This window comes from Aulonocara sp. 'chitande type north' Nkhata Bay, linkage group LG16 (assembly GCF_057382095.1).
Source record: "Aulonocara sp. 'chitande type north' Nkhata Bay isolate Kocher_YH1m ecotype deep benthic linkage group LG16, A_spYH_male_GT1.1, whole genome shotgun sequence".
Classification (NCBI taxonomy): Eukaryota; Metazoa; Chordata; class Actinopteri; order Cichliformes; family Cichlidae; genus Aulonocara; species Aulonocara sp. 'chitande type north' Nkhata Bay.
Window position 1 is genome coordinate 9,166,427 of NC_141359.1, and position 23,852 is coordinate 9,190,278.

At 41.4% G+C, this 23,852-nt stretch overlaps 1 protein-coding gene across 1 annotated transcript in view; it reads right to left on the minus strand.

Annotated features, from left to right (window-relative positions):
* LOC147310958 (rho GTPase-activating protein 20-like) overlaps window positions 1-18,313 on the minus strand; it is a 31,408-nt gene extending 13,095 nt beyond the window's left edge. Inside the window, exons 1-9 of the mRNA XM_086266684.1 lie at window positions 18,019-18,313; window positions 15,398-15,483; window positions 8,156-8,332; window positions 6,875-7,024; window positions 6,276-6,317; window positions 5,929-6,013; window positions 5,704-5,781; window positions 5,402-5,468; window positions 3,546-3,755 (exon numbers count right to left, since the gene is read on the minus strand). Of these exons, the coding sequence (XP_086122810.1) occupies window positions 3,546-3,755; window positions 5,402-5,468; window positions 5,704-5,781; window positions 5,929-6,013; window positions 6,276-6,317; window positions 6,875-7,024; window positions 8,156-8,332; window positions 15,398-15,483; window positions 18,019-18,111 (988 nt within the window). The 5' untranslated portion in view covers window positions 18,112-18,313. The remainder of the gene's footprint in view (window positions 1-3,545; window positions 3,756-5,401; window positions 5,469-5,703; window positions 5,782-5,928; window positions 6,014-6,275; window positions 6,318-6,874; window positions 7,025-8,155; window positions 8,333-15,397; window positions 15,484-18,018) is intronic.
* Between the last annotated feature and the right edge of the window lie 5,539 nt (window positions 18,314-23,852).

Genomic DNA, 23,852 nt, shown 5'->3' on the forward strand with positions numbered 1-23,852 from the left:
ACAAAACCTCATAGCGAGCTGATATAGGTCACATCTCTGCTTTCCTGTCTCAATAAAGGCTAAAAAGAACATGTGCATGTGACTGCGTGTTCCCTTTCCTAAGTTTTTGCACAGCAGTGCAAAGGCACAATGTCTGCCTGTGTAGTTCAAGCACCAGCTCAGCATGTTTTTGCATAGCACGTGTGCACTGAAGTGCCTATAAATAAGAATGTACATTTACTTTAGCGTGTAATTAGACATCTAAAATAAACAAGCAGTTTAAAAAGCTAGTTTTAGCATGATTAACTCCCGTGGAGCGCATTAGAATTACAATTAGCTGCTAAACAGAAGAAATGTATATTTAATAATGACTTAATTTCTTTGTGTTTTGGACTGCTGATTAAATAAAATGTCACTCCGGGCTGAAATGCATTTCAAAAACCTTGATTCATATCACAAATGTTATGATAATGACTCATTCGTCACTAATTGTGGCAGCACTGCCTTTCTGAGCCACCGTCGACGTTTTTAGACGGGCAAAATGTGCAAACAGTGCATTAAATCTCTTAAAGGGCCATTGTAGTGAAATGTAATTGTAGCAGCTTTGAATTGCCAACAATCTTGAAATGATAACATTTATGTTATTAAGCGTCGGTGATTTGTATCCAAGGGTGGGACTCAACCTAACAAACAAAAGATTCTTTCGGTGGGCGGGGGACCCATCGGCCCCGAAAGGGCCCTCAGAATACACGCCATACCTCACATAGAATTCATTATTTAACAATCTGCCGTGGCGTGATGCCCAAATACACTCTGGAACAAAGTTCAACAGTAACAGATTTACTGGCCTGTTCTGGCACTTCTCAGCAGGCCTTTGCCATCAAAAAATGAAAAAACATGACCTTGGTGTAAATCAGGTGTTACATCATTACGGCTCTCGAGGCAGGGAACCGTTTTAGAGACAGTGGAATGAGGAAACAGACACAGACGACATGTCTGGGTGGGCAGTCTCTGTCATCTTACACTAATCTTCTACTGTGTTATAAAACAGGTGCTAGATGTTGTATTTCTCTTCATTGACAATGAAATTACCACAGACATGACTACACAGTGACGTCAGTGTCCTGTAATAGAAACCCCAGATTACAGGTGCTGACATGTTAGTAGTTATTTCATTTTTAGGCAAGTGGAATAATCTTTCATCTTTGCATAAATGCAATAATTCTATTCGATTCTTAGTTTTTCCAAATAACCAAATCAACACTGCCGGTGTAGCTAGCTCCAGAGGATGGGCCAACCTGGCTCTGTCAGTGTTGCCAACTTAGCAACCTTGCCGCTATACTTTGCGAGTTTTCAGACCCCCTTAGTGACTTTTTTTTTTTTTTTCAAAAAAAGCGACTAACGACAAATATGGCGACTTTTGCTGGTGTTATTAGGAAGACGTATGACCACTTTTTGACGTGAAAGCACGTATCGCTCTTACTCTCAACAAGCAGCGGTGCTACCGTGGGCACCTCGCCCGTGCCGAAGCGCTCACAGGCGGCGGATAGTCCTCACGCAACACTCCCCCCCAGCTGCTGTCAGAGCAGGAGACGTTCACCCCTACGCATCCTGCAAATGAACCTCCAGTGAGCGAAGCCGCTGCTCCAGCCCTGACTGTAATGACGTCAGTTCTTCTTTTACTCTTACTTTTTGTGGATCACAAGCTTTAAACCTACTTAAAACACACACACACACACACAGACTTTTTTGTGTGTCTATGTGTGTGTGTGTAACTCCGCCAGAGGCTGTTTTGGGTCACAAGCCCGGATAAAGGAGGAGGGTTGGAATGACTAAAAAAACAATAATTGCTAAAAGAATTTAATTTGTAGTTCCAAATATATTCAGAATGCATTTAGGGTGTTTTTTACTCACTTTACGTCTCGTCCAGGATGCTATTTCTCTCTCCTAAAAGTTAGGTTACAATTACATAAGCATGACAAATTATGCAAATTAGGCGATGACGTCATTTAGCGACTTTTAGGACAACCAATAACGATTTTCCTTACTGAGGAGTTGGCAACACTGGGCTCTACTGAACTGTAGGAAATGAATGCTTTGACAAGCAGACTTTAAGCCACTTCCAAGGGTGGACATGCCAGTAATATGGTTCATATTGTAATGGGAACATAGAAAATCTCTTCTTGCAGTTGAATGCACAACAATACCTGTTTTTATAGGTCTAGTACAAAATCTTTGCTCATTTTTCAAGTGCTGAGACAGCATAGATCTGTGTTGCTGTGTGCAGTGGTTCTTTATCCACGTTCAGCCTCACTCTCTGTTGCTGCCATGAGCCACCTCAAAGGCTTTTTGTCCAGTTACAGTATCTCCCCAGTAGACTGGCACAAACTGGACATGAAGCATGTTGGGGAACAACTGGAGGAGTTTTATTTGTCATACACCCGCTAGTTGTTAAACATGTACAATTTCCTGTGTGATTGTTTGAGAATAAATGGCTGAAATGAGGCTTTTGTCAGGGCTACAAGCCAGTAAACACATATTCGTTAGCTTTCTGGTTGGGCGCGAGCAATTAGGCATGTATGGTGGCGGGGCTGTTATGGAGAGATTACGTAAGACCCTGTTGTGCCTGAAGCAAAGGAATCTGAGGCAAAGCTTGCGGTTGGCAAACTGGAGCCTACTTGACTGGAAAACACACATTTTTTTTCTCCTCTGCTTCTTCCCGCCACTAAACCTCATCATGTCCTTTTTCCATCCTGGTCTCCGTACCCGCAGTTCATCCTCACTCCTGTCCACCGTCATGTTGTTTTTCTTCCTCCTAATTTATCCGTACCTCTCCGCTTTAAGGTCCAAGTTTCAGTCTTTTGGTCTGCAAATCCTTTCTCTCTCTGCCATAGTTGTCTGTTTCTTTTTCCTTCACCTCTACTGACCTTCCACACTTACTCAATAGCTGTGTCATCTCTTTCTACTTTCCATCTTCCTATTCCCACATTTATCCGGTCCTTCTGGGGTTTCTTCCTCTTTGTCTGTCCGATGTTTTTCTTATTTTGACACCGCGTCTGTTCCAACCCCTGCTGTAACCCACCGCTCCATTAAAATGCTCTTCCCACCGTCGATGACGCTTTTTTTCCCCTTCTTGTCCACCTGCTGATTCAAACTGAGGACTAACAAACACGACGGTAACCTCAAAGACGAGCACAAACATACTGAAATGTTTTATATAAGTGGAACTCGCTCTGGGAAGTACTTTCAGTTCTGTATTAATACTTCTGTATCCTCATATTTCCTCTTGTGGTTTCACAGAGAGTTAGATTTATGGATGGATTCCTCACAGTGACCAACCATGTACTCAGAAAACCTAAGCTGCCACGGTAATGACAAAAACAACAATGTTTACTTCTCTCACTTCATGAATATTCCGTGGTGCATGAAGGGCCATCATCAGAATGCTACCGTTTTAAACCCCAAACGATTAACTTTAAATACTTAATGGTGGATGTAATTTTAATACCTACTACTAATAAACACAACCAAAATACCAGACACATACTGACTATGAAATCCCTTACCTAAAAGTTGAGTCTGCCCAAGGACAGCCTTGTTGGGTTTCAGTATAAATTGGCACTGCGTGTCTGGAGGGAGACACTGGTCCAACAGAAGAACCCCTGGGCAGTCTGTGGGACTCAGCACATCCTTCCCTCCTCCTCCTCCAAGTCCTCCACAATTGCTCCCAACGTCTCGAATGTGGCTCATCTTGATGCTGAAGGGAAACTCGTGGCCTGAATGAAAGGTCAAAGTTTAGCGCTGGAGGGCCTGGTGTTTGCAGTCTGTGCACCTCACATGATGCTTTAAAAAAAAGGGGCATATACAGCATTGCATTTTGCAACACAGCGTCATAAATTCTGTGTTTGCGTGTCAGGAATTCTGTGTGGACTACAAAACAAAAGATTATGGTAACACAAAAAACCCACAAGAAAACCACGTCCTCTGAAATGTTCCCAGATGGTGAGTTTTGAACCACTGATGCATGCATAGAAGTGAGAAGTGGAGAGTTTTTTTCTAAATACTCATTGAGGAAGAGACGCTGTGTTTCTAGATGTCAGTACGTTTTGTTATTCACCACATCCTACATCATTACCCAACTGTTGAACTACTTCTTTTAAGGGTGCCTTTAAAAGGGAAATATTTTAAGGTAATCAAATTCAGCCATATCTATTGTGTGTCCCAGATGTGACTGGAGACCCATAAAAACACAAGAAAGAGACCTTGTCTCCTTGTTCCTTTTCTCCGCAGATCAGAAAGTGTGTGTCTTTGAATGAGGTGCTCAGATTTGCAGCTGGTTGTGACATCAAAACTAGATAAGCACATACCCCAGCTGGTCAGCAGATCTGCCAAAATAGGACAGTGAGCCATTGTTATTTCCTAGCTAGAGCAGCTTCTCCAAACTCAAGGGCCAAACTGTTTGTTCTACGAGCACAACGTGCCAGCAAGTGTTAACAAATTACGCAGCTAATGATATCAGAAGGCTGAGGGAGAATAGGAAATTATGGGAACCAGTAAACAAAAGACTGTGTGTCAGTTACTGCATTTTTTATGTTTTCTTTTGTTCTCTGGTCCTTACTGACCTCAGATTGCTTTTTTTTGGCTCCATTTTTACTCTGCTTACTTCTTCCCTTCTCTGTACTGAAGTTTAAAACCCATGAAATCCCAGCAGGGTCCCTCTTGTTTCTGTGCTTTTCATTTTCTGCTGTCAGACAACACCGTGCCTATGAAGTAGCACGCGCAAACCATGTTCCAAGCTTCCCCTCTGCACTGATAAAAACCTGATTTTATAAAATCATGATACACGCACGGAGGCCTACGCTGTGCAATGATTTGGCCTCATTTAGATCTAAAATGATCACTTAAAGCAGAGGTGTCCAACTCCAGGCCTCAAGCGCCGGTGTCCTGCAGGTTTTAGATCTCACCCTGGGTCAACACACCTGAAGCAAATTAGTTCATTACCAGGCCTCTGGAGAACTTCAAGACATGTTGAGGAGGTAATTTAGCCATTTAGATCAGCTGAAAACCTGCAGGACACCGGCCCTCGAGGCCTAGAATTGGACATCCCTGACTTAGAGAGAAAGCCAGAAGCAAAATCATGGCTGCATCTGATATATGAATGGATTACTGCGCCAACTGGCTGCTGCAGTCATTCATTCACAGAGCGCTACCTAAAAAGGCCGTGGGCATCAACGGCTTAGTTGGATTTAAAAACGCCGATAAAACTGCGGGGTCTTCATGAAGGCTGAAATAAAGTTCTGTTTCATAACCAGTTCGAGGTACCTGTGAGACTTACATAAACTCATTAAAAAGGGGTATAATGTGACTGCTTTAAGCTATTTTTTATTATTTTGTTTTATACAGTGATGTCAGTAGGACTCACCGATAAGTGGATATGGAGGGTCATCCTTAATGGAGCTCACCCACAGCCGGTGGTCTTTAACGCAACCCTAAGAAGAGAAAAAGAGAATCACTTTTAATGAGATTGCAAAAAGAAACTCCTTTAGTAAAAACTGCTCTGACACCACTTCAGCCATCAGGTTTTGCACTGTTTCACAGAGCTTGTGAATCCCAGAAGGTCCATTACTGAGAGCCTCGAGAGAGTTTTGTAGCATCGCACGACAAAGTTTAATATCTAGCGATCATCAATCACTGGATCCTGAACACAGGCCTTCGGTTACTTACTGATATGCTGAACTGCAGCAGAGCCATGCGGATGACTTCAGTGGTGCTGTCTGTGTTGCTGACCGCAAGCGTCTTGGCCTGGTGGAAACATTTTTGGGTAAACATCACGGAAATATGTAGATGTTTGTGTGATCCGTAAGTTATAGTGGTGCTAGAGATGTTATAATAGCTGTTTTTGTGCTGACAGAGGCAATGAAAACTCACGGGGGATGAAGGGAAACTTACATATGCACAGTTTCCAATATCCTTTGCGAAGATTTTCAGAGGAATGGTCTTTGGGTCGTCCTTCTCTTTTCCCTCACTTATCCGACTGAGTTTGGTGGAAAACAGGGAATGGGAAGGAGGTCAGTGTTATAGCGAGAATATTGTTTTAGAATAACACTTTTGTATAAGTTTATGAATTTGTCTGTTAATACAAAACATTCATGCTGTGGAGGCTTCAGCTTAATCATTTTATTCTTTAAAATCAAATCCTTTCTGGCCTGTAGAGGGGAATCTGATTTGCAAGGAAGAACTTTAAGCTAAACAAAGCATTAGGGCCAAAGAAAAAGAACCTCTAATCAATATGTTACCTGTTGACGAGCGCCAGCCACTTGTCCTTAGTCTCTTCAGAGCTGAAATGAAATCAGTGATGTTACAAAACACAATCAGAGGAAAAGTAACTGTCGCTCTTGCTTTGTTATGTAACTCCCGCAGTTAAAAACCAGACTTCCCCCTGGAGCCATGACTGGATTCCTCTTGATGGAAAATATAATGGGTGTGTTTGTGAATGGGTACACAGGTGTAGATGCTGCTAAGGCAGGTGCAAATATACGGCGCTGAATACATCTGTACATGCTGTACTATGCTGCATGTTTGTGCCTGTGTGTGGTTACTCGCTCTATTTTTACTGAGACAGCTTTATGACTGAAAGCTGCCTTTGTGCTTAAGCTTTTTATGGATTTTGCGGTGGGGTTCTCTACTATACTGTACATCTGCACCTCAGTACATTGCGTACTTTTCCAGAAATATTCAGGAGTAAGCGGTTAACGGGCTGGCAATGAATACTTTAGAGGAAATTGAGTTACCTCAAGCTTCTCCTGTTTGATCGAATCAAGATAATTTGAAAAAACATGGCTACATTTCACCTTCTAGGAATTCCTATTCTTGGATGTGAACAATTTGTACATACCTGAAGGTGGCTACACAGTTACAGGTGGGCCAGCCCATCACGAAGCTCCTCTCGGGGTTCGTGCTTCCTTCGCACACTTCCTCCATGCAGTTAGCCGTCCACATCTCGCAAACCCGGACCTGAGCCTTCACCTTGAAATGAGTAGGAGACCTGCAAACAAGCAAAACAGCATGCTATATTACAGTGTTTTGTGATAAATGTGATAAGTGCTCATATCTATCAACTGGTTTCAGGGTTTCAAGGCATTCCACAAGGAACTTTTTGGGCATTAAGTGCGGAATCTGACTTAGTTTTCTTTAAATAACTGATGTCCATAAACCTCCTGTGGCATATGGCAATCTAAAAAAACACTTAATATAGAAGCAAAATATTAAAAGATTCAGCTATTCTCAGACGTTAAACACAGGCATGCTCAGTAGACATGTATTTATGTGCCACAGCATCTGTAATTATCGAGGGAGATGATCCGAATGCATACATTTGGCAAACAAACACATACTCTCTGCTTTATGGATATAAAGGCGCACGCACACAGACACACACACCACTCAACTTTTAAAAATTTCCCCTCCTCCCTCTTGCTATCACTATCTTTCAAACACATACACACCAACACACATTCCTCTAACTCACCCTGGGTTCAGCCACAATGTATTAAAGCCAATTATAGCATACACTCTCTCCACTGAGAGGGTCAGCTCCGCCCACTGGCACATGACTCCCAGGACGGACCGCAGCCATCCTGCTGTGTCTGCACTGAGGGGTTTGTGTGTACAGTAAGTACATACTGTAAGTGTGCAGAGCTTGTGTGTTTATGTGTATGTGTGAGTGTGTGTGTGTTTGTGTGGACCTCAAAATTGTCTATGTGCTCTTTGCTTTCTATATTTGAATGTGCTTGTGTTGTGTAGTTTGTGGGTGGGAAGCCCCATACTTTAGGCCCAAGGCGAGCCAGTTTGGCTTTGATCTGAGCCAGGCTTCATATGGATTTAATTGGCTGGGAAATAATTATATGCTGGGGGAAAAAATGAGGGACAGAGTAGTAAAAGAAGCAGGAGAGTATGTAAAGAGAGACAGGGGGAAACTCCATCCTTCACAAATTTTCTTTTGCTATGACCAGCAGAGAAACAACTAGGAACAATGAAATGTTGCACGGCCGCTTTTTGTTCCTATTTTTCCCTGTTTATGTCACTCTGTCTCTATTTCCTGTTCCGCCCCCTCTCACACTCACAACCACGTATAAACATCTCCCTGTCATTTCACAAAACACTGAAAGAAACTTACTTGGCCTTGGTGACGAGCAGGGTGTCTGTGAAGAGGAAAAGGTGTCTCTCCTGGATCTGCAAGCCGGTCTTTAGCTGTGTTTGGGCGTGACCCAGGAACAGACGGCCTGGACACTCAGCCAGGAAGGCCTGGACTAGAGGACAAGTCTCTGGGCTTACTGGCGTCAAGCAGCTTTCCCTGGGGGGACAAAACCGAGACAACGCAGACGCAAGGAATGATTTACACTATTGATCCCCAAAGGAGAAATTTGTGGTTTGGAGTATGTGGAAGCATGCACTGAAACAACAGGTTTGGAAACACAGTTGGACTGAATTTCTCTTTGCTTCGCTCAACAGCTATTGCAAAATTGCCACAGAGCTCCTGAATAGCTCACAGAAGCTGCCGAGTGACAAGAATAAAAAAGAGTGAAGAAACATTGTGAGCTTGAAACACCTAAAAAGTGAGCAAAGCAGTTGTAATCCACTGTGAGGATAGAAAGAGGAGATTTAAGTAACTCGTTTGAGCAAGACACTTAAGAAAGTGTGCACCTTTCTTACTAATGGATCCAAATCAGGCTCCCCCAGCCCCTGAGATACCTACCACCATCACGAAACTCAAGAATCAAATGAAAGACTATTAGCTTAGAAGGATGCAATTCAAACACTACCTCCCTTTAATTTGAATTACCACCAGGAAGACGTTAAGGCATAAAATGTCTGCCTGGCATCGTATGAGGAAACTAGCTCCATCCCGGTAAACACTGAGGAAGCTATTACGACTTTAAGGTCGGGAGTCAATGCTTTGCGGTTTTGAAACAAAACCCATGGTATAGCTCAATCTGAACAACCTTGAACGTTTTGTATTATATTGGCCACAAGACCACGACTTTATTTCCACATACATTTGGTTTGGTGGAGTAATACTTTATTCTTTATTCCTGCATATTTTCTTGTGGAGGGTTTTTTTTCCTCCAAACTTATACAGAATGTGAAACAACCAGGAATGGTGTAAGTGAAAGCAGGAATCCCACGTAGCATGTGAGCCAAGCTGTGAAAAGGCTTAGCTGACCCTCCAAATTTGAGCATTCCTCCTCATTTTTCTCCTCATTCCGACTCTTATTCCCAACGCACGTAATCTAACTAATACAAAAAAAGACAAGATTATAGTTTTAGAACATCAGGGAAATTGTTTGGCTACAAAGAAAAATCAGAAGGGCTATTTTTTAAGACGAGACAAAATCATTTTTTAGAGGAAGAGGAAATCATTTGAGAGCTCCATCCTTTCCTGTTTATTTGGAGGTGGCTGATAAAAGACCCAAATATCCACTTACATACACATTTTAAATCTTTCTCCGCTTTTCTTAGTCTCTTTCATGTAAACAGACGTGTGCAAACACAAACACACACACTAATGCATGCACACACCCTCTTCTTAGGATAGTTTCTCACCCCCGATGCCTACCAGGACACATGCAAGGACACACTTTTCTGCTGCAAAAATCTGAGAAAGAACCAATATTTGGAAGCCAGGGAAGATGAATCTCTTACTCGCCAAAGTCCTTCCAGCTACAGCATAAGCGGTTACGTAATTAATTAACAAAAACCAGACGGCCACGCTAGAGTGCTTTCATATTATTTCTCTTTGTGTGTCATCCAAAAATAAATTCAAATGTGGGCTCAGTAAATTTAATTAGGTTCAATGAATTTAGCCAGCAGAGCATCAGTGATTCAGTGGAACATGTTGGCCTGCAGAACCAGGATCCAGGACGACTACACGGGCACACTCACAGCTTAAAAATAAATACTTTCTATGTGACGCAGTTTCATTTCTTTTGTCTATTTACCCTTACCCTCCAGTCATATAACTAATGCATTTCTTTCTTTGCATCGCCTTCATATCACAAATATAAATTCTCCAAAGCACAGCTGATAGCTGGCTCTCATTAAATCTTTCAAGGTGGCACCATAACGTAATGTTGCACACCCCCTAAAACAGAGAGGGACACCGAAATGTAGTTGAGAAATGCATCTGTCAGAAGAGCCCACACACACGCACGCACAGATCAACATGGACAATAACACCTTCCTGTAAAGCCTCTTTCACATCTCACTTCCCCACAAAAAGGGCAACATCTTCCGTATTCACCGCACATCCCTTCCTCCTAAATGTTAGAGTGACAGCTGAATCGGACGGATGAACAGCTAATGGCTCCAATGTGCATCGTGTGATGTTGATAAATTGAGCGTCCACCCCGCCCGCGCATACATGGCCACCTTTGTTCAGGCACGGCTCCGTGAGGAGAACTGTTGACTTTCTAAAACACGATATGGGAGGGGGGAGCGGGAGTTGTACAATGAGCTGCACAACGCCGCATACTAATGTCCCCGCATGAATATTTAAGCAGGAGCGGGAAACATTTCTGCATGAAAGTCTTATAAGCATAAATCACCCAGTCTGACAGTCACAAGTGAGTTTCATTTACACAGCAAAAACTGACAGATTTGTGAAAAAATGGCTCCTAATCATTAAACGCCTGATTGATGAGGAGTTGAGCGTATCGAGAAAAGAAAACGACACCATGAAACCGAGAACTACGAAGTTATAAAGCTCGAGGGATGGAATTATGAAAAGCAAGCGTTACAGAGAATGAAGAAGACAGAATCGGCGTTCAATAAAAAGGCCAAATTTGAATCACAAAGAAAAGCATCCTCATCACTGAGCCAGACTCTGTTAACTTGTTGTGACGGCCCAAATGAAAACCCATCTGCAGAAAGAAATGGAGCTTTTTCACGTGTAAAGAAAAGCCTGGCTGTGGCATCTCCTCAGCCTCGTGCAGCAAAAGCACCGAGTATTTAAATCATGAAGGAAGATAAGTAAAGCCTTAGTCATGGACATGAGTATGATCCATCAGGTGTGAGTGCTACATACCCAGAGGGAAAACAGCTGGACAAACAGCTGGAACTTTCTATGCTTGTCTTGTTTGTTGCTTAGCTTTCTTTCCACTCATTGTTTCCACTTTCTTTTTACCACTTATTTCCAGTTCCAGGTATTTCCCATTGTAACGGGATCTTAGTGGGGCTAGATGCGCTGTTTTGCTTATATTGCTGTGTCTTGATGCACAGTTTAAAGTCTCCCCAGCTGTCAAACAGTCAGCCTAGACAGAACAGACTGACTCCCTCAGGGCAGAAATGACACTTATATAACTGTCCATCTGCTCAGCTTTGATAATAACCCTGAGAAGAACGCTGAGTGTCATTTATGTGTCTCTGTGCATCATCTGTGTCATTAATTTGTCTGCAGCTAATTTGTCTTTGGTGGCAAATCTGCTTTTCCTGTATTAAGTCAACACATGGCGAGAAGAAGCAAATAAATGGAAATGTGTTCAGAGCAAACTTTCAGCCTTGCTCTTATTTCTCATGAAACGCGTAAATTCTGACAGGGAATAAAAATAAAGATAGGACGAAAAAGCAAAGGCAGAGATGTCCGTGTTTCCTCTTTCACCGCCTTAAAGGGGAAGCCCAAGCCACAAGAAATTAAAGGGGGAAGAAATCGAAAGGAAAATAATGTAAGAAGCTAAATATTTTATTCATTTTTGTGACCATTCATTAAATTTCAGCACAGTTCAGCAGTCTTCAGTCAAAGCTAGTTTCTTCTTTTGTCTCCTCTGCTCTGCGCAAAGTGAAACAGAGAGCAGAGGAGAGACTTGTGAAGTGCAGATAACGTTTTTTAATTTGGAGACCCCCTTCCCCCAACTACAAGAGATGTCACCCGTTGAACCTTTGCATATGTTTCTGTACGAGGAGGGTTGAATCACCAACAGCCTGACCTCTTTGTCCCAGATAAAAGATCTTCAGACAAGCAACAATTGGCATCTCTGTGCACGAAGCAGTGAAAAGAGACCGTCTGTTAACAAGCGGATTTGGGAAGACATCATTTTTGCATAAACACACTCCACTCCGCACCATCGCCCGAATCACAGTGGAAGCTTTTGTTTATCGTGGCATAAAAACCCCCGAAGGCTGCAGTAAGACTGGCAATAAAGAGATTACTCACTTCATTACTCACACATTTCTGAATTACATTCCTACTATAGTTGTAACTAGGTCAGGAGCTTTGATTTGTTTTTATCTGTATAGGTGCCTTTTTCCTTCTACAGAACAACTCCTTAACCTTCCTAAAACCTGAAAAGGGGACTATTTTGCATCTTTCTATTGCTAATTAGACCCCTAGAAGAATGGGAAACAAAAAAACCAAAAGCTAAAAAAGGCTAAAAAGCTCTACAGATTTGAAGGAAACTGAACAGCCAGGCAACATCTCATTCAGATACACTATAATAACCATTAACAATAACGCACTAACAACTCACTACTGCACATAAAACAATTAAAACTTGACCTTTTTTTGCTCTGCGTGCATCAGATAGGTTCATAGGCAAAATATAATGTTAGTTCATCCTGACACCAGTGCCCTGATATAGACGAGGAAGCACACACACACACACAGACACACACACACACACACACACACACAGGGATGAGGTCAGAATCAGGAGCTAGAATTGCCTAGGGGCTGTCAGCCATGATATCCTTAACAGAGCTCATTATTACAACCAGGAAATGATTTTTGCATGATGTGCAAGTGGGTGTGTGTTCTTGAATTTGTCATTTTGAGATCCAGATGTCAACAACCAGGAAAAAAACTGAAAACTGAGATGTTTTTAATTTTTTTTACATTTCTAAAAGTCATTACTCAGAAATAAGATTAGATTTAAGATTAAGTAAAGAGCCGTGTGGTTGTCACATTTATGTGTGCGCGGCTGATAGCACGTGAAAGTGTGAGGTCAGGAGGGGTCCATGTGTATAGATTTCATTGCCCGAAGGTTGAAGGAGACCCTTAATCCCCCGCACTGTAGTTGGGAGGCAAAGGGATGACGTTATACTTCGAGATGAAGTGTGAGAGTTTGTGCACGGAGGTGATGTAAATGGCTGCGCTAAAGGTCCAGAGACCCTTCCGGTGCCTCTTAGGGCTGATGGGAAACACAGGCAAGGACGCATCTCAGGGACAGAGGGGAGGGAAAGAAGAAAAAAGAATCTCTTGTGAAAAAAGACACACGCCAAACAATGGAAACTTCACCGTGCCAATTTTTTTTTTTAATCCTTCGTTTTGTTTTTTGTTTTTTCCCCCGGTACCTCAGAACTCAGTTCATTGTAGCACTGTTATTTTAAAAAAGTGAACAGGAGCCAAAACTCAGCGCTGTTCACTGACTGCACGAGTCATGAGCAGAGGAAAAAAAAGGGGGGAAAGAGTTCAGAGATGAGACAAAAAAACAGAACAGAAACTCAAATCAAAGCCTGAGGTGTGTTTCACTCTGTAGCTGCTTTAGCTGCTCTGCACTGTTTAATATTTAAACCTGTTTTTTTCCAGCTGTTCTCAATACTGAAAAATGAACTGACTGTGAGTGAGTAACAGCTTCATGAACAAGATGAAAATGCCAGACCAACAGGACACTCAGCAAGTCAGTGCTATTCTCAGAGAGGAGCTCTTAAGCATAAAGTTAAAGACTTGACAATAAATCCTAGCCTATAAGGGCAAGAAGTTATCAACTAGAACAAAAAAGCTGCTTACAATAAAAATTTGTGCAAGGAGAGTTTGTAACAGCAGTAGAGCCTTTTTAAAGAACACAGCAGTGATACAATGATGTGCAACCCCACTGCCAAGACCTGCTGGCACATGGATATTCCCATTCTAACTGCTTTAATTGGGGCTCCGGGGTTTTATAACAGCCTGCATGTGGTTTGCAAATCTTAACAACAACAAATATGCATTCATAATAAAAAGTGCCCAGTTAATAAAGAAAGAAAGAAAGAAAAGCACCTGCTGCATGAGAGTCACATCAGCCTTTACCTACTCTCAGTCATCTAAGCACTCTGCTGGTAGCACCCTGCACACACATATCCGGACCTTAATAACTACTTCACACACTCACTGACATGTTAGGTTCTGACCCCAGCTGACCTCCACCGGCCTCTAAGCCTCCTGATGTGAGGTCAGGGGTTAAGGGTGACAGCAGAGAGCGTCAGGTCAGCTCACACACACACACACACACACACACACACACACACACACACACGCACACACAGGTCAGACTTGGACAGACTCTCAGGCAGCCTCTGTTTGTCTTTCACTCAATAAATGGTCTCATGGTGTCTCACTCTGCATCCAAACAGAGCATCTAAGTTGTCTTTCTAACTCTGTTTAGCACATATGCACACACAGACACACACAGACCCTACAACAACACTGGCCTATTTAAGATTTTGTCGAAATCGTGAAGATTTACCATCCTGATCTCCATAAAAGCTGCCAACAGCAATTCTCTATAATGTAACGCTGGCAGTGGGAAGGCATCAGGTTTATTCACCAGGCACTCGCTTGTAGGTGAAATCATGACAACATGAAAACTTTCTAAAGCCTCAAAGTGTTTTGAAAAGCCAGCCTGCCTCAAAGTGTTTTTCCTCTAAAAACCCCAAAAAGCTGGCACTGGCAGAAAATTAAACAGAGTACATAACAGAAACAAAGTTTCTAGTAAACAAATACCCTTCCTGGAGGGTTTGTAATAGCTTATTTCCGAAACTGTTGAAGGAGGATGAAGGGATTTGTGAGATACGAGGGTGATGAAAAGCCCGATAGTTCTGATGGAAGTGAGGATTTAAAAGCCCTTGATGAATGAGTCAGAAAGGCCTGGCAGTCTTAATGCTGATGTCTGAAGACACTGAATGTGACAGAAAAGGGGAGAGATATCTGAATCTAAGTGATGAAATTAGACACTTTAATGTGTGTCTGAAATACTAAACACCTCAGACCTGGAACCAAAGGCTTCCACTTTTGCTCATCATTGGCATATATTTTCTAATCAGTGATTTTTATCTCAGCCTCGTAGCTATACTTTCTTTCTTGTCACCTCATCAAACCCACAGGTAAGTACTTTCTAGGAAGTTTGTGAGTCAGTGCAAATATCCATCAAAATGCATGAAGTCTAGAAAAGTTATGTTTAAACAATCTAGAAAGTCTGTACGTGCAAAAAATAACAGGTTACTAGGCAAAGAAAGCAGGAAAAGGATTTTTTCAATACATTAAATTCAGTTTATAAAGCCTTTATAAAGCATGCATGGTAGGGTCAATAGTTTATGAAGAAAAAGGGGAGAAATATGGCACACAGTGGTGACAGCACCTCAGCAGCTCAGTATGTGTGTTTGCTGATACCTGGATGTGCTTCTTGATCTGGTGAGTGCTTTGCTGATGACGAGTGAAGGAGCTGACTGTCGTCTCTGCGCCAGGGTCTTCATCTTCTGCACAGTCAGAGAGAGAGAGGTGGGTCAGAGACATTACTTTGCGTCACTGTTTTCGGTTTGGTACAACACGCAATGGTTACAGAGACGGAAGGCAAAGTACACAGTCAGCACTGCTCTGAGCTGGCTGTTTAGCTGTGGTCGATGCAGGAAATACAGGACTCACAGAGAAGGGAAGAAAGCGACTAATAGGAGAAGTGACGGCAGTTAAAAAGGAGGGAAAAGAGGAAACGAGCGAGATGGAGGCAGACAGAAAAATAAGTGACAGCGAGACAGAAAAGATGGCCGGAGCTGGGAAATATATCATCGGCGTGTGATGTTTATGATGGTTCACATATTCCCACTGTGGCACGATAAATGGTGCGCTCACTCACAGAAGTATGACAGGCATCTTTATGTCCGCCACAGCTATTTCATTTAAACCTACAGCATGCCAAAACCTTGTTAGCTCACAATACCTCCCCCTCCTCCTCCCCCACGACGTACACTACAGTGATTCAATCAGAGGAAGGCAAGAAATAATTAAAGTAGCGACCCAAATTAAATAAGACTCGGATTCCTGGAATCTTTTTGGAGTTACTTAAGGGTGACATTCCTCTCTTAACAAACTCCTGTTAGTAATAGAGGTCAGAGTTGCTACAGCCCAGCCCAACATGCTGTGAGTTATTGGACATTTGGAAAAAGGAAAGAAGCATCAGCTTCAATGTGCTTATTTTCTTTTTTTTTTTTAAAAAGGAACAATAATTCACAGTGACACGTCTTGCCTGAGATGAATATCTGACACCTACAAATTAGTTGAATTGACTTGATGGTTTTGTGGAAACCCTTTAAATCGGGTTTGGTTTTTCCATTAGTTTTGTGTACGGTAAGTTTGATCATTCAGTTCGTTTCCACGCAGATTTTCAAACGCACCAGCGACGTTGGTGACAGGTGTCATCTCGTTGTTCTGCCGTGGTGACTGACACGAGGCAGGACACCCTGAAGCCTCAAGTCTTAAATTATGCAGCCTGTGTGCTAAAGCCAAAGAGGAAGTCTGCACTGTAAAGCTGCAGGACAAGTACACATTATGTGCCTGTCATGCCTGTCACGTACAATTCAAGAAAGCACATTCTCACAGAAATATCCGAGAGGAAAAAACAAGTCCTACTCAAAGAGATGCATGTGGAAACTCTATTTTCATGAGCATTTTCTCACTCGGTGAGGCTCTGGCTGACAGATTGCATTTCTCACAACTTCCTAAGGCTGAGCAGAGCCCAGTGTGTTGCAGACAGGCCAAAGAGCAGCAATTGCTCAGAGAAGGGAAAGAGAAGAGAGGGGTTGGGGTGGGCTACAGCAACATCATTTGTAAATCCATAACACTATTTTTCACTATAAAATTCCAGGCCTGGAAAGTGGTGAAATACTTAGAAAGCACCAGTGTACTGTGCAGAAGTAACTAGTGGAGATCATATGAGTACATATTATATTTGCCAACCATCACGCACATCCTGTTAACCTATGGTCAACTTTTCTAACCCAGTTGTTGCTTTCAGGAGGCATTGCGGCACTTTTATGTTCACACTTAGCGCTCACATCCTCCCATGCTGAAAGCTACAGTTACTTGCTTTAAACAGGCGTGAGGAGGGGGCGCTACGCGTTCGTTCAGCAGCCGCTGGGAATCGTCTGCTCTATCAGCGACGAAGATCTGGAGGGAAATATTTACATGAAATAATTGTAATGCATAGCCCTCGATTTACAGCACAGGCGGTAATGTGGAATGACACGCAAAATTGTGTTTATTTTTCCCCTCTTCTGTTTAAATACTCTATGCTCTCAGTGAAGAGAAGCCACGCAACTAACCGAAGCGCAACATCCATGCCCGTGTTGCCTGTGAAATTAACAAATAATCGCTCTTTATATATTTTTTCTGTTGTTTGGCTTCAGCCATACTTTCTGCACTAAGCATGAAAAACAAAGTAATGACCCGTTTTGTTTTTCAAGAGTTTTTCTTGGGTAAAAAGTTCAACTTTTTATAGAATAATAATAATAATAATAAATCACAAGTTGGAAAGACCAGAATCCAGTCCTCTGGTTTTGCTTTTCTTTTTTCCACACTTAAGATTACACTATTCCACGTGCACAGGGTGGATCCACACAAGTCTTCAAGGACAAACCTTGATCAAGCCTGTGAAAAACTGTGATCACATAAACGCTCATACTATGTACAATCACAATGACATGGACGAGGAACAGTCAAGCGTCTTAATTCAGATCCTCTAGACGTGCTGCGCAGCACACAGATGAGGGTTTAAAGACTGATTTTTAAAAATACATTTAAAAAAGACACATATCAGAAAATAACACAATGAACAAGCCAGGAACAGAAACGTGCGTTCGGTCTTTTAACTCACTCTTGCAGATACTGCTCTGTGTCTTACATCTCATGTTGTCATTCAAAAGTAAAAGAAGACCCACAACAAGCGCACCCGATGCGCAAAAACGCGCACACGTGAACAGAAAGTGCGTCTAGATAACGTTACATTACTTCAGATGTACCTTTTTGCTGTCGGGAAGCGCCTTGCTCTCTCCCGTCAGAGAGTCGGACCTGTTCTGTCCCATGGTCCCCTGCTGCGGTGACATGATTTCCATCAAGGCTGTATAAATCCACGGGTCCGAGCGCACCCACGGTATATTCCCATGATACGTAAGTAAGTCCAAAAGTTTATCCGGCGGAGAAGGGAGAGCGAGCCAGAAACGAATCCATGATGGAGAGGTCTGATCTGAAGTATGAAAAGAGGTGACTGCTTTCTTCTGTCAGTGTGTCTCTCTCTGAGCGCTGTTTGCTCTGAGCGCAGCGGTTACGGTGAACTTCAGCTCACTCTGAACTTCAAAGTTAAAGACAATGAGGTACACAGCTTCCGTCCGTGCTTTTCAAAATAAAGTCACTTTTCAGCCCATCCAAAGATATCACGAGACATTTTTGTAAATCAAAAACAAAACTATAACATATATATATATATATATACACAAGTTGATATAAAAATAACAACAGCAGTGGTGAGTGGTGAATATTGCAGTGTTTGTTCAAATTAGAAATTCAGTGAGCGTAGACTAGTTGAAGAACAGCTCGATGTCTGTGGAGAGCAAACAGCTTCCGGAAGCCTGAAAGTGGTTTAATAAATTCCAAAGCAGAGGCGGACTGCCCGCTGGAAGCACCGGGATATTTCCCGGCAGCTAAAGGGTCATTTGGCCTACCGTCAACAGTCAGCTCGACTGTAAAATAAACAAGTAAGATTCTCAGTGGGTTCTCAGAATCCACACATCAAGCCACTCTGCTCTGGCAGATAAACTCTGGAAGCAGTGCGCACAAGACGCGCACAAGGGCGCATGTGCAGAGTCCAGACAAGGCAGGCAACATTTGATAATATTTCAGCTCCCTAAAGCATAGGTGTCAAACTCTGGCCCGCAGCCTAATTACATTTGGCCCGCGAAGCCATACCAAATTACTATTAGAGCTGGCCTACTGGTATTATACAGCTAATATATATATTGTTTAGTATTAAGCTTAGCTTGCTCCATATTCAGTTTTTCAGCAAAACTTGTTTGAGTCCATAAGAAAAGATTCATTCTTATATCTAGAGGAAGATATATATTTTTTCCAATAAATATTAGTGTTAGCCCGCAACTTTGTTCCAGTTTTGAATTTTGGCCCACTGTGTATTTGAGTTTGACACCCCTGCCCTAAAGTAAACGATTGTCACAAGGAAAAGCAAAGATTAACGAGAGAAAGGAAGAATTCGTTCATTTTCATGAAACATGTGTGAGCAGTTTTGTGTAAAACTTCAATCTAAGATAGTTAAACTTACTTTGCGTCTCACTCTATGAAAAGGTGTCTAAATAATGACTTTTTTGGGCACAGTTATGCTTACAGACTCCACTTTCCTATAGAAACAAGACAAATGCAATAAACATTAAACATTAAAATATGAATATAACTGGTCTGAGAGGCCTGGAACAGAATCAGAAGAGTAGCCTGAATAATTGTTTCAGTCCACCGGTGACTCCAACATCACTGATGACTGGTTGATGTAAAAGGAACAAATTTGTGGCAGAAGCAAGTATGCATTTGTGAGAGAGGGTGGATGTCAGTGACAACACTGAAAACACTATGATGGCACCAGGATGCTAAAAATTATGATTATGTAAATTATTGCTTGCAATGTCCCTTCCACAGACACACGTCAGTAAAAACAAAATAAAAGAATCTTGTTTCAAGCATTTGAATTGACTTCAGTGCAGTTTTTGTATTGCAACAAAAACTGATGTCAAATGAAGACTTTCTATCTAATTGTGTGGATGCTTTAAGCATCCACACTATTGAGTTCCTGTTTCTCTTTATTCTTTATTGTGTGGATGCTTTAAGCATCCACACTATTGAGTTCCTGTTTCTCTTTATTCTTTATTATTATTATTCCGGGTGTTTCCGTACACTTTTCGCCGTTTAACTACTTCCACAATTTTTGTGCTATTTTCACCGTTCAAACTTTAAACTATTCAGCTATTTTTGCTAATTCCTGCTACGATTTTTGCTATTTTTAACTATTATACTTTTTAAAATATTAAGCTTTTTTCCTTTAATTTGTCCCATTGAAATGAATGGGAAACTTCTGCAATTCTGCTAAATTTTGCCTGTTTTTGAAACTTAACTACTTCCTCATATTTTCACCTAGAACAACCATTCAAATTTTAAAATGTTCACAAATTATTTGGCTATTCAGGTATGATTCAGCTTTTTCAAATCTTCTACTGTTTTACTTTTATGCCTCTTAAAGTTTTGAGTTGCAAAATTGTGATTTTTCACAAAATACATGTGTTGTTATGGTTGCTATGCTCTTGGCTTCCAGTGTGCCACTGAAGGTTTTGCAATTTTCACTTCATGTCCGAACAACTTCCTGCTACTTGCTCAATTTTCACTCAACTTCCACAAATTATACATCAAAACGTAGGTATTTTTGCTGGCTTTCAGAAAATGTCACCATCATTGTTGTGGGATTTATAGAATTTTTGCAAATCTCCTCAGACTAACACAAGGTCAGAAAACTCTCCATATAAAGTGAATGGAGAGCTTGTTCAAAATCACCGCTGGATTTCTGTAATGAGAGGCATATTCGAATCGTCATATCTCCTTAACGAAGCAAAGTTAAGACATGAGGCTTGTCCCCGAATATCTTCAGACACCCCTGACGCTCACAATTCAAGAATTTCTTTCTCACCTATTACCGTTCTGAAATGAGTTGGACTTGTTTGAGGGTAGGAAATTCGTCCTTCGCTCAGATTTCTTCAGATTTCAAACTGTGGAAATGAAGCACTTTTTTCTCTCGTCATAACTTTTTGTTGGATTTCCACAGAGACCTGAAAATTTCCATGATTGTTCACCAAAGCCTGCTGTCTCTTACGGTGAAAGAATGATATCGATACTCCAAATAGATTTCGAGTTAGAAAGCGTTGTTTGAGGGCAAGTCAAGGCAGTTTTTGCTTCGCTCTACTCAGTTATGGTGCATTACAAGTCAAATATCTTTAATAATTCATATTTTAATGATAAATTGTAAACACTGGAAGATTCCCCCATCTCTTCTGAACAAAACGGTGTAAGAATGACCGCTCTAGCCCCTACGGTTTGGAAATTATGGTCATTTGTTTGAGGGGAGTCCTCACTATGAGAAATAGGCTGCAATAATCCTGTGCCTCTCTGTGCTGCGTGTGTAAAAAGAGGCACATGTTTTGGCGGGAAAAAGTACACAGGCTCTCTGATTGGTGGATTCAAATTCAGCAGCTCCCAGGCTGACCTAGAAACTTACTTCTCTCTCCCTGTGCATTTTTTTGCTGATTTTTTCATTTAACAAGTATATTTGAGGGACCCTCAGCATGTTCAGCATTTTTTCAGCTGTCCATTTTGCTTTTCCAATTTTTCTGTTTAACTTATTACTATTGTGCTAAATAATACTATTTCTGCTATTTTATAAGATTTGTGCCTAATATAGTATTTCTGCTAAATTACAATATTTCTGCTTTTTATACTATTTGTGCTAAAACATAGTATTTCTACTAAATGTAGTATTTATGCTTAATCATACTATTTCTGCTTTTTATGGGATTTGTGCCTAATATAGTATTTCTGCTTTTTATAGGATTTTTGCTCAAACATAGTATTTCTACTAAATGTAGTGTTTATGCTTAATCATCCTATTTCTGCTTTTTATAGGATTTGTGCTTAATATAGTATTTCTGCTAAATTATAGTATTTCTGCTTTTTATAGTATTTGTGCTAAAACATAGTATTTCTACTAAATGTAGTATTTATGCTTAATCATAGTATTTCTATATATTTCTGCCAGGTCCCCAGGCAGCCAATCCTCTGTGAGGACTGAGAAATTCAAATTTTCAAATCAGGGCCTGCACGGCTTCCCAGCCAATCATATATGTGTCCTGAGGCATTCAAATTTGCATATTGGGGCCTTCATGGCTTCTAAGCCAGCCAATCATATCTGAGGGCTGAGGAATTCAAATCCACAAATCAGGAACTGCACAGCTTCCCAGCCAGCCAATCATGTATGTGGGCTCCAGGTATTCAAATTTGCATATTGGGGAATTCGTGGCTTCTAAGTCAATAAGTCATCCATGTCATATATCTCTAAAAATTCATATTTTAATGATAAATTGTCAACACTTGAAGATTCCCCCATCCCTTCTGAACAAAACGGTGTAAGAATGACCGCTCTAGCCCCTATGGTTAGGAAATTATGGTCATTTGTTTGAGGGGAATCCTCACTATGTGAAATAAACTGAAAGAAGCAGGTCTATGTCTCTGTGCTGCGTGTGTAAAAAGATGCACCTGTTTTGGCGGGAAAACGTAAACAGCCTCTCTGATTGGTGGATTCAAATTCAGCAGCTCCCAGGCTGACCTAGAAACTTAGTCCTCTCTCCCTGTGTGTGTGTGTGTGTGTGTGTGTGTGTGTGTGTGTGTGTGTGTGTGTGTGTGTGTGTGTGTGTGTGTGTGTGTGTGTTTAGTGGGAGAGAGAGGACCCTGCCCTTATTTGACAGCATGTCATTGTAGGATTTAAATTGAATATAGTTAGACTGGTTGACTGGATTAGAGCCTGTGTTTGTGTGTCCCTCTGTGCATTTGTGTTTCAATAAGTTATTACTATTCTGCTAAATCATAGTATTTCTGGTACTTTTCGGTACTTGTGCTAAACACAGTATTTCTGCTAAATCATAATATTTCTGCTTTTCATAGGATTTATGCCTAATATAGTATTTCTGCTAAATTATAGTATTTCTGCTTTTTATAGGATTTGTGCCTAACATAGTATTTCTGCTAAATTATAGTTTTTCTGCTTTTTATAATATTTGTGCTAAAACATAGTATTTCTACTAAATGTAGTATTTATGCTTAATAATAGTATTTCTATATATTTCTGCCAGGTCCCCAGGCAGCCAATCCTCTGTGAGGACTGAGACATTCAAATTTTCTAATCAGGGCCTGCACAGTTTCCCAGCCAATCAAATAAGTGTCCTGAGGCATTCAAATTTGCATATTGGGGCCTTCGTGGCTTCTAAGCCAGCCAATCATATCTGAGGGCTGAGGAATTCAAATCCACAAATCAGGGCCTGCACGGCTTCCCAGCCAGCCAATCACATATGTGGTCTCAGGCATTCAAATTTGCATATTGGGGAATTCGTGGCTTCTAAGTCAACAAGTCATCCATGTCATATATCTCTAAAAATTCATATTTTAATATTAAATTGTCAACACTTGAAGATTCCCCCATCTCTTCTGAACAAAACGGTGTAAGAATGACCGTTCTAGCCCCTACGGTTAGGAAATTATGGTCATTTGTTTGAGGGGAGTCCTCACTATGAGAAATAGGCTGCAAAAATCCTGTGTCTCTCTGTGCTGCTGCGTGTGTAAACAGATGCACCTGTTTTGGTGGGGAAAAGTGCACAGCCTCTCTGATTGGTGGATTCAAATTCACCAGCTCCCAGGCTGACCTAGAAACTTACTTCTCTCTCCCTGTGTGTGTGTGTGTGTGTGTGTGTGTGTGTGTGTGTGTGACAGGGAGAGAGAGAGAGAGAGAGAGAGAGAGAGAGAGAGAGAGAGAGAGAGAGAGAGAGAGAGAGAGAAGGCTTTTAATGGGATGATCTCATTCTAAGATTTAAATTCAATATATTTAGACTGGTTGACTGAATTGGATCTTGTGTGTGGGTCTCTCTGTGCATGTGTGTTTCCTCATGTGTACATATTTGTGATTGTGTGGCTGTAATAAATTTTTTTGCAGATTTTTGTTATTTAACAAGTATATTTGAGGGACCCTCAGCATGTTCAGCAT